Below are 11,477 nucleotides of genomic sequence, written 5' to 3' on the forward strand. Positions count from 1 at the left end.
ACCCTTGAAAGAACCGGACCGATTTATGACGCGGAATTCAGAAAAACATACTTTGAATATCAAGAGGAATGATCGACTCATTTCCTTATCTTTTCGTATTGTTGAATTTGATATCAATTCTAATACACAAGAGGGGTTCGTCAACAGCTTTTCAACAAGCTAGTCGATCTCCACTTACACCAAGGATAAACTTATACACGAAGATTCAAGACTGTGTACTGATATTCGATAATTTGCATAATCGAGCCTCAAATATCTCTTATCAATGATGCTTTCTCTCACTTCTCTTCGACCATTGTCTTCAACCGTCAAACAATCTTATCGAGGTTACGCATCATTATTAAATACACCTACGGAAAATGTGAATGAATTACCATTAAGATTACAAGCTATCAAGTTATATAAAGAGGTACGTAGATATATATCAGCTTTATTAGAGGCTTCCCTTCTGCTGATGAAAGCTGATTTTTGGACGTAAAATAGTTACATCGTCTAGGAAGGGATTAGTATGTCTTTTTATCTCTTTGTTTAGTCCAATCAGCTTGTAAAATACCGCCAAATACATGGCAAACAAAGCTGATTAGGTATCAAATGAAATAGCCCGGATCCAAAATATGACTTCAATAAAAGATTAAGACGAGCTTTTGAGAGTGAGTCTAAATTACCATGCCTACAGCTATATAGACACGAAGCCTTAAACTTGTTGTCAAAAGATAGCTGATACATTGGTAATATTTGTAGAAAATTCCAAAGTTACTGATCCTGAACAACTTAAAAAACAACTTGAATTAGGTGAACATATTAAGAAAGGTTAGCTTTCCTTTTGTCCATTGAGACAACATAAGCTGACATTGCATAAACGATTCTTCAATTTACAGAAGTGCTAGCTTTAATGTCGCTCAAGAAGTTTCGACATTTAAGAAGGAGTTATCATGCCAATGAAGGTCCTCGATAATTACCTCGAATTTTCGCGATTCTCTTTTCCCCTTGATCCACCCTGTTATATTTGTGTTTCTTCCGCTCGTACCATAATTTGATCATAAATCCGTTCCTACTCCTTTTAATTTAACGACCTGTAACGTTCTTCGATTTTTGTTTGTTTTGTCTATCTAACTTATTCCTATTAGATCTTTAATGTAAATTATAGCTTATACCCTTTTTATTCATACTAATATTTGTTATCGTAGACGGAAGGTTATTCGCAATTTTGAAGACTCTTTATGCATGAATATAATATATGAAAATGTAAAAATGACATGAAAATGCTTTATGATTTAAAAATTTACAACAAACCAACCAATTCATTTATTTATTTATTTAATTAATCTTTTCTTTTTCTCATATTTGATGATCTAACTTTTCCTTCTCTATATAAAAGAAAATCATAAAATAAAAATTAACAAAATCTTTCTTAAATTTTTCTCTTTTTTTATTCAATTCAAAAATAATTTGAATTAATTAAGTGAACTTACTTTATAGATTTAATTTTCCTTTTTTTACTTTCTTTATTTTTTAAAACTTTTTTATTTTTTAATTCTGAAAATTTTAAAGGATCTTTAAAAGATAAATTAATTTTTTCTTCTTTTCTATTTTCTCTTTTTTTTAAAGTTAATTTTTTTAATTTTTCCCAAACTGATGAAAATGATGAAGAACCTGATTTTTTTTGTATAAATTCTCTAATTTGAATTGATAATTGACGTAATTCCTCTTTTATTATTTTTAAAAAAAAAAAAAAAAAAATCAATTAAACAATTCTCATTATATCATATAAAAAAAAATCAAAATTTGAACATACCAATTTGAGAATCATCAGTTTTTATTAAATCACCATTTTCATCTAATATTCTATAAATTGGACTTAATATATGAATTAAATAAATTTTACCTTGTCTTTTATTTAATAATTCATATATACCTGCGAAAAATCTTAAAATTGATAAAATTGGTGAAGACCATTTTTCCTTAAAAAAACAAAAAACAAAAAATGTCAGCATTGAAAATGAATTTAATAAATAAATTTAAAAAAAAAAGACTTACATGAGCTTGGAAACTATGTGGAGATGGACGATTAACTAATAAATGTCTAGCTAAGAAAGACATTCTAGACATTAACCAAGATAAAGGATTTTTGTTTTTTTCTTCTTCAATTATCTCATCGACATCATCTTCACCATCATCTTGGACATCTTCGACTGATGGTAATTCTTCTTCTGGGATTTGTGTAATCTAGAAGCGCGATGATGTATTAGCCTAACCGCCCGCCATTATTGAAAATAAATTGTATAAGGAACAATATACTCACAGCCCAATGCTTAGCAACGTTATATAAAACCTTGACAATCTCATCACACAATTTCCCATCTGTGAAAATATAACCTTCATCACCTTTTGATCCATTGAGTACCAAACATCCTTTTCTAGCTATATCCATTAAATTATCTTCACCAAGTTGGTCATAAGAAGATTCAGACGAAATAAGGAAATGATGAAGGAGTTTGGCAGAATCATATCTAACCCATGAATGAGGGAATAATAAATGATCAATAATAGATTTCAATGGTAATTCACTTAAATTTGAATTGGATGCTAAGATAGCTTTTGAAGTTGCAGATAAAGCTTGATGAGGTAATCCATGATCTAAAATGATAACTTCATCTGATGCTTCAGCTGCCAATAAAGCTTTAGCACTTTCTTCGATTATAGGTCGAGTTATTGATATGAGTTCATTCGAAATTTCGTTCGATTCATCAGATTCAACTAATAATCCAAATACACCTAAAGCAGCTGATGCAATTATATTATTTGTTTCACGTTGTTCAGCCCAAACTTTCAAAATATTTATCATTGATGATTGTTTATCTTGATCTAATCTTTTCCATAACAATTTTAGTAATTCTCCGGCTGATTGTCTACATTTTTCAGAATCATCATTGGCAGTAACGACAACAAGAGCTACGAAAAACATATCTGAGTATTCTTCAATTAAAGAATCTGAAAATTTAATGAAGACTTGATTTAACACTTCCATTACAGACATTCTTCCAGCTTCAAAAGTATATTCTAAATTTCTAGCAAAGAAAGTCATTTGATTTTTTAATCTTCCTTTACCTTGAGGATAATCTAACAAGAAAGCCATGATTGCTCCTCTGCAAAGATCTTGTACTTGAGTGGATTGGGAAGTTACCATAATTGACGAAACCCGTTCCATAAGATCGTATATTTCCGGAACGACAAATTTCCTGGTAATAATTGATCGAAGGATAGTGAAAATAGCAGATTGCCTATCAGGTTCTTCGAGATCCGGGCCAATCACTTCTAAGAGGTATTTGAGGTGGCTTTCTGATACTTCGGAAGATTTACAATCTCTCAATATCACCGCAAGTGTTTTAAGAGCTGTTTGAGCTACTTCAGATTCAGCGGTTCCTCCGGCATGTTTGATGATTTCGAAAATATTCGTGATGAAGGTGGATAAGGCATGTTCAACTTGAGGTACGGGACATCGAAGTACTGCTGCTGAAGCTTTAAGTGCGAGGGTGAGAACATTTGAAGCTGGCGAATAGAGAGTATTACCAATAGCATTTACCATAGGACCAAGTCTTGATAGGATGGACACATCATCAAAATCGAATTTACTCCTTCTGAAAGCGGTAACAAATAAGTCTAAACCGAAAACAACGAATTTATGAGCATTTTGAGGATAGAAGTCTTCTTTTCCTCCTCTTTCTCTCTTCATCTGTACCCTGAATGCATCAGGTGTTTCGCTATTCTTGACAGCTTTCTTGGCGGGTTTTAGATAAGCTGAATTTCCACTGATCAAAGAGTAACATAAAGATAGGATATCTTCGGGAGCTAATTTCGGATTACTGTTCAAACCCAAAGAAATACGTCGAAGGGCTTCATCAACTTGTTGCATTTGTTTGACAGCCTGAGATGAGTGCATGACTTGTCGCAAGGGAGCAAGAATAGTCGACATCTTGCTTGGCGAAGCTAATTGAGAGAGTAATTGAAGTGTATCGAAACCTCTTGAAGTTGCTCCTCGAACTTCTCGCATTTTCGTCTTGAATCCTTCGGACGCAACATCTTTTCCACTGTCTCCCCAAATAACCTCTGCTGATACTGAAGTAGCTAATTCTACAGCATCATCGAGATCAGAGAATCTGTCCGAAGCTTGCGTAGTTGCCAAAACCAGGATGGCATGAGTCGCGACAGCAAGTACATGCTTTTGTGGTCCACGTTGTAATGCAGTTTCTAACTCTTTGATGACTCTTACAAGCCATTCTGGTCCAAGATATACCGCAATCTTACAGATTGTGTCCCTAGCAATATCTCGAGTATCTTGTTCTTTACTTCGTAAGATCTGAGAAACGGTGGTGATCACTCGAAGTACTTCATCCGCGCTGGATGCTCGTGGAAGAGCATGAGCAAGCTTGACTACCGCCAAAGCTAGCGGAATTCTAATTGTACTTTCGGTTTCATCTTTGGTAGCTACGACTTTGGTTAGTGAAGGAAGTAGTCGGTTCAACACAATCTCGGTGATACGTTCAGGACTGGCTCCAACAGGAGCTTGAACTTCTTCGGTTTCTACTTCACCTTCCACATCTTCATCCTCTTGCCCAGCTTGATCATCCAATCTATCTAGTGCATTCCCGTTTCCATCGACTTGCATTGTAGTGCCGTTAGTCTGAACAGTTGATCCCAAGTCGAAATGGAAATTATCGATGATTGCAGAAACCACTCTAATATAGATTTTCTGCTGTTGCGATTTAACACTACCAAGTTTCATGAATCGTCCAATCAACCCATAGTATCTAGACCATCTAAGTTCTCCAGCAAGAGCACCGATAGTTTGTACAGCTTCATTGACAAGATGATGATCCGTTACATCCGTTGAACCAGCTACGATATGTTCTAAAATTACCAAAAAGACAGTAGATATAGTTGATTCTTGAATCTTGATTTCTCCTACAAAATTTCGTAATCTGAGAAGAGCTCTTGCTCTTCTATGAACTTGGATGTGAGTTATATTGGTGAAGAAAGAAGCTTCATCATCACCTTCAGCTAACAAGGGTTGTAGTTCCGCTAATTCAGGTACACCAGTACAAGTCTTGACAGCATGAGCGATGATATGAATAACCTCAACTCGAACCAATTCTAGTTTTGATCGAAGTGTTTTTCTAAGACCAGGCATAATAACATGTTGTAATGCTTCAAAGTATGCGCCAGAGTCTGCAATTCCTACACGCGAGATAAATCGCTGTATGACCGCTGATGCGCTCGTTCGAATCGACAGCTCTTCTGGTTCGTGCAAGTAGAACAAGGAGCTTCGCAAGATAGGCAACCAAGCTTGAGGTGAATCCGGCAGGTCTTCATCAGATCCATCGATTATCTGCGCATATGCAGTCAACCTTCGGTCGAAGTCAGGTTCGTCCAATCGCTTAGCTGAATAAGCATTCAATTCACCCGTTAGGTGGACTGATTTCTCTAGTGCCGGGTTGATCTCTGCGAAAGTCTGCAACACGGCAAATAGCGCTCTTCTTGATGAAGGGAAGTACAAGGTTTGGAAAAGATTGGAGATCAGCTCGAAACTCTGCATGAAGTATTTGCTTGATGGGTCCTTGAAATCCGGAGAAATAGCATATAACCGTTGAAGCGTATTTAGGATATTGCTTTTTGCTTTCTCAGTAGTTTGTTTCTGTCTGAGCATCGGGGCGAGTAAGGAAGCTAACTCCTGAGCCTGCTGACCGTCTGAAACAATCACAGCTAAACGAGAGAGGATAGCCAATAATCGACGAGTGATATCTTCGTTTGCAGAAGCTTTAAGTGAGACTACCAAACCAATGATATTGTCCAGCAAAACTCGAATGTTGGGTAAAAGTACATCTTCCGTCAATCCAGGTTCGTCTTCGATCAAAAGTGAGTCGATGATGTCGAAAACTCGAAGTATAACAGCAGGTTTGACTTTGACAGCAGTCATACAGGAGAAAGCTTTTGGAAGTGTTCGTTCATCTTGTTCTACCAGGCTACGAGCTATACTAGGTGAGGCGGCGATAGTAGCGATCAGATCCAGTGTACCAGATGGCGCTTGTGTATTTTCGACCTCGAGTCGATCCAATCGAGGAGAAATGATAGATTGGTAGATTTTGGGCAAATAAGGAGTGAAGTCGAATTTAACCGATGATTTGAACAACTGCACTAATCGTTTGAGACCGATTGACCTGATATTTCGTAAAGGCGCAAGTCCCTTGTCGGATTCTACATCTTGATCAAGGTCGTCTCCAGAATCTTCACCCTCGACTTCGGTGTCTACGTTTTGTTGAGTGAGCTTGGCCTGAGAGTTGCCTATCAGAGCTATAGTCGTGTTGACAAGTCTTGGCCAGTGTGGAACAATTTGAGGTCCAAGATACCGTATAACATCTGTCAGCAGAGTCAAAAAACCGATTTGTTGTCTTCCAGCAACGTTGACGTTTTCCAAGTTGTCTCCAAAAGGCTCAAGCATGAGATCGATCAGGGTTTTAAATTCCTCTTCCGTACAACCACTTAAAGTATTAAGGACAGCTTGTTTCCGAGCGGTTTGACCTTGACCTGAACTTGATCTTCCTTTCCGCGAGGTAATGATACCGTATAATAGCCTGATGATGACCGGTATAGCCTCATCTCTATGGGAAGGTTCGATATACACGATTCGGGTTTTTGCTAAAGCTGATTTTTCCTGCGATTGAACACCGTAATCTTGCTCAGTAGCCGAAAGTCTGAATCTGGCCAATTCGTCCCTAAATCTCGAGTCTTCCAACAAGGTTTCCAAGGAATCTTGATAGGGTAATATTTTGGGTGACTTGTAAGTGAACAAGCACTTCAAAGCTAGACCTTGCAATTTCGGTTCTCCCTTGGCAAGAATATTGAGGTATAACGAGTGAAGTTCTTCGCTTCGATAGGCCGCTTTAGGATTAACGAATTTAGCGAAGAGTTCAAGATAAGAAGCGGTTCTCTGCTGTCGTTGTTTAGTCGATAGATGGCTCAATCTCTCCACTCCTTCTGCATTCTCGTCATCTTGTTGAGCAATACCGAAGAAAACAGGAATGATTGATCTTGAGTGTTTTTCAGCGATCGAAGGGATAGCGCCAAGTGCGCCTAAGAGTTGCGCTTCGTAGTTGAGGACATCAAGTCGGTCATGAGATATTTGAGACTATCGAGATAGTCAGTGAATTGTGATGAAACAGAAGAAAATAGGAAAAAACTTACCGATATCTCCTGCTCATCCAGCTTATCTTCCTGGGTAGCTTGATTCCAAACCTTGTTGAGGGTATTCCTGCTCTTGTCCAAATTGTGGCAGTGAAACTCGGCTTCGTCCTCATCCTTTTCAACTTTTTGATTATCGCTCTCATCATATCGCTTTTGAGCCCATGAGGGTTTTGTAAAGCCTAAATCCAGAACGGAGGCGCTTCCAGCAGCATCGGTCTTTTGAAGTTCTTCCCATACTATCTCCCAAATGACTTCACTTTGCTTTTGCGCAGTTGCAGCAAGGGCGGCGATAGTCTCAGCATAAATTGGTCTAAAATTGACTTTGAGCTGGGCAACAAGATATGTGATGACTCCTTTAAGTAGCATATTTGTCGAAGCTGAGGCGGGAAGGGAAAGGATGGCTCGACTCAGTCGTGAGATTGCGGTTGTTCTGTCTCTGACGTTCTTGAGTGTCATTTCCGATGACTCAACTGCTGCACATAAGGACCAAATGCCGCTAGGCGATGTTACGTGATCGTCTGCACCATCGGGAGAGGATGTCGAAGCCAGCGAGCTTAGAATCTCAACCGTTGAAAGACGGAGTTGCGAATCCGCCGAGAGTAAATTCGGAGATAGGTGCTGATAAATATCATGTTCGTCGTAGCTATACAAGCATTAGCAGTAAACAGCGAGCCTTCTCAAATTCTTGGGATAGTTATTTACCTGATCTCGGATGACCATCGTCCTATCAGCAATTCCGCTGCTGATAAAACTTCTCTATTCCAGCTCCATATCTCGATGATGTCCTTCAACTTGCCTTGACCCACTAGAACTTCTTTGAGTTCGTCTCCAGTAGACGATGAAGCACTGTCTGATACATTTCTAGCAGCTTCTAACAGAGCTCCGAGAATGTGACTATCGTTCCAAGCTCCGTCTTCTTCCCATTCTGCTTTGACAACCTCAACATCTTTACCTTGAGTGTTTTCTAACGTGATTCGTATGAGAGAGGCGAGGTGTGGACCGAAATGGTGCGCATCAGACGGAAGAGCTGGGATCAATTTTAGGACTTGACCCAGGATTCGTCGGTCTTTGATGTCCACAAGACGTCTATCTCGAAGTTCAGCGACAAGAGATACGATAGAAGATATAAAAGTCTGTTTCCATCTGCCGCCTTGAACATTGGATAACCCTCCTGACAAGTATCCAGCAGCAGCGAGGTTGTTGAGCAGAACAAGGGTAGATAATGGGTCTTTCGATAGAGTTGGAAGGGCAGTCCTGATTATTGGCAAGGTAAGATCAGCTTTTGCATGTTGACGATGATAGTTTCAATCTTACTTGGCAATATGCGATAGTAGGAACTGCTCGACTCCAGGCCATTTAAGAGTGATCAAAGCATTGCAAAATGCGAAAGACTCGCGATCATTCTGAGCCAGAACGGTCAGCATATCCCATCTAACGTGTATGATATGATAATGTTATATTGACTACTCACCAGGCTACTCCATAAACTCTCGATAAGTCCAACACCGGGACTCAACCAGTGCTGTAGTTGACCAGCTTGAAGACATCCCACTATACAAGCGACTAGAGCTTTTCTCCAGGAATTCCGTAATTCCCTCCCTTCATCTGATAGATCGTCCAATGACAAAGAGGCGTCTGAAGTAAGGCGAGGTATAAGATTCTGCAAGCGTTGCATAAAGGGTTTAACCAGAGGCTCAGGGTACCTTTTACCTTTCCTTGTCAGCAGGAATGTCGATAATACCCTCAAGATAGTCGTAGAAGCAGGTAGTGGACTACTGTAATTTGAGGAACTGGCTCCTCTGTGAGGTGAATCCATTCGAGAGATAACAGATTCAATGACTGGTCTGATAGTACTGGTCGAGCAGTGATGCACCAATGCGATAGTGACCATATTAACGGTACCCAATTGCTCTTCTGTAGGATCCGCTGCGAGTTTATCAAGCAAGATATCATAAATCGCTTGAGCTCTTGAATGAAGTTGACCATTTGTTCCTTTCAGACTGTGACTCCAAACAGCTTCCATACCTTCTGTCTGCTCTTCTAGCAGAACGTCCATCAATCTAGCTAATCCTTCCGATCTCGCTTTTCTAATAACTCCGACCCAAGCATCCGCAACGCATTTTCTGACGTATCGCTTGTTGTCTTTTGGACGAAGATATGGCCTGACTTCTTTCCATGTCTCTCTTAGAGACTTTTGGGCGATCTCATCTGACTTGAGTAAGGATGAAGCGATACTGCGTAATATGAGGGAAATGGTCGAATATGTCCTTTCTACGAGCTTAGGATCTAAAGCTCGAAGAGCTCCAACACGAAGAAGGTGTTTGATTGTTTCTGGCACTAGAGAGAGGGCCTCACTTAAGCAAGTCTCAAAGAGTGCTTGATGTAAGAATAAGACAGAATCGAGACCTGAATGGGTGAATTCTTGTCCTTCCTGCAACCTTGAGTAGTAATTCGAGAAAACTTGCTGTATCTGAGGAAGATTATATAATGTTATAGGAAGTGTAGATGTTAATGGTATTATTGCACGTTGAACATCTTGATATGGTGTAGTGAGGTCTAATAGGGATAGTCGATCGAGTTCGGCAGTCAACGGTGTATTCTGTTGACAATAATTAGCACATCCAGAAAATTTAGCGAAAGGGCAGAGCTTACTGTTTGCTCGGTATCTTCATCATACCCTTCTTTCTCCCAGCCTAATCCTCTCTTTCTACCGACGTCTACAGAGATATTCCTAATTTGCTCGTTATAGGTTGCATACTACAGAAATCAAAGTCAGCTCAATTAACTTGATCTGGCGCATGTCTTGAACAAAACTCACTCTGAACCTTTTTTGAGGTGGTTCGGCCATATTGGCTTGAAGCTGTTGTTGAAAAGCTCTACTTCCTCGTCTTCGCAGTCGAACAATTCGGCTGGGACAAGAAAATATGAGAGTAAGATTGCTTGTGTGAATCAAACGTTCACCTTGTAGAATTGCTATAAAAGCTATAATGAAATTGAACATCTATCATCGGCCAAAAATTGTTTTCGAAATCTCTGTAAACCGGAAATTATCATTTTCCCACGGTGAGCTTTGTATCCGACACGTGTTTGCCACTGACTAGCCCAAGATAACGGTGAGCCCCGCAATGACGGTCTTTAGTTTAACAATCAAGGAGCTATTCAACACGTCAAAGTGGAATGAATGCTGCATTATATCATATATACATGGTCAAATATTACTAGAACAATAACATCAGCACATCAACGAAACATCATGTCAGACGTACAGCTGAGCGGTGATCGACTCAATGAGGAGCGAGCCTTCATAAAAAGATATACTGAAGGACTGTCATCTCATAAGGTAGAATACCCAGCGGATTTCTCCACTCCTCTTGAAGACCGACCTAGGAAAGTTGCTGTTGTAGGTGTAGAAGTTGCTGAACCTCCTTCAGCAGCTGGTATGGATATAGATACACCCTCTCATGGTAAGCTGGCTGCCTAATTCCTTCTTATGTATTAATTGAATTTGCTTATTCTCCATGATCATTAGAGAATGTCACAATCACCATCAAATGCCTTAAACCATCACTCACTTTACCCATAACAGCAACTCTTACTGATACAGTAAGCGATCTAAAATCACAAATAGCCAAATCTGATTCAAATGCACCTGCAATCGATACACAACGTTTATTACTTAAAGGAAAAGCATTAAGCGATACCAAATTATTAAAAGAATACGATATAAAAGATGGAACAATCCTTCATTTAATGGTCAAGATAGCTACTTCAGCACCTACTAAAGAATTGACAAGTGATGAAGCTACAATTATACCTCCATCTTCAACTTCACCTGCACCACCCGCTTTAACCATTACAACTTCAATTGATGAAGCTTCTACTGCTGGTATATCAATGCCTTTAACAAATATTGATTCTGCTGCTCCTCCTCTTGGACCTCAACCTTCAGTATCGTCAGCATCATTTCATCAAACTATTTCAGATCCACAATTCTGGCAAAAGATTCATGCGTTATGTATTAGTGAATTTCCTTTAGAAGATGAAGCTGACGCAGCTTGGGAGACTTTTTTAGTTGCTATGAAAGGGAAATTAAGTGCTGGAGAAGCTGCTAAGATTAGAGATGTTGTAGGTGTTACTGGTATGGGTGGTCAAATGGCCACGTAGGGAAGGTACAGAATCGCAATTATAAAAGTGGGCGACAGATTGTGAGATAAGGAAAGTAGGAAGGGCTGTGTGAA

At 39.2% G+C, this 11,477-nt stretch overlaps 3 protein-coding genes across 3 annotated transcripts; 2 read left to right on the forward strand and 1 right to left on the reverse strand.

Annotated features, from left to right (window-relative positions):
* Positions 1–268: 268 nt before the first annotated feature.
* I206_102887 (uncharacterized protein) lies at positions 269–955 on the forward strand (the record flags this gene model as incomplete). The annotated part of the gene is made up of 5 exons (XM_019154987.2): positions 269–409; positions 484–506; positions 601–650; positions 742–810; positions 879–955. The coding sequence occupies 5 exons, from the start codon at positions 269–271 to the stop codon at positions 953–955; spliced, it is 360 nt and encodes a 119-aa protein (XP_019012390.2).
* A 366-nt stretch (positions 956–1,321) lies between these two features.
* I206_102888 (uncharacterized protein) lies at positions 1,322–10,087 on the reverse strand (the record flags this gene model as incomplete). The annotated part of the gene is made up of 11 exons (XM_070202651.1): positions 1,322–1,367; positions 1,473–1,707; positions 1,796–1,961; positions 2,038–2,226; positions 2,303–7,183; positions 7,240–7,882; positions 7,942–8,493; positions 8,554–8,642; positions 8,711–9,838; positions 9,892–9,996; positions 10,058–10,087. The coding sequence occupies 11 exons, from the start codon at positions 10,085–10,087 to the stop codon at positions 1,322–1,324; spliced, it is 8,064 nt and encodes a 2,687-aa protein (XP_070058752.1).
* Positions 10,088–10,492: 405 nt separating this feature from the next.
* On the forward strand, positions 10,493–11,403 carry I206_102889 (uncharacterized protein; the record flags this gene model as incomplete). The annotated part of the gene is made up of 2 exons (XM_019154989.1): positions 10,493–10,703; positions 10,769–11,403. The coding sequence occupies 2 exons, from the start codon at positions 10,493–10,495 to the stop codon at positions 11,401–11,403; spliced, it is 846 nt and encodes a 281-aa protein (XP_019012392.1).
* Between the last annotated feature and the right edge of the window lie 74 nt (positions 11,404–11,477).

This window comes from Kwoniella pini, chromosome 3, assembly GCF_000512605.2.
Source record: "Kwoniella pini CBS 10737 chromosome 3, complete sequence".
Taxonomy (NCBI): Eukaryota; Fungi; Basidiomycota; class Tremellomycetes; order Tremellales; family Cryptococcaceae; genus Kwoniella; species Kwoniella pini.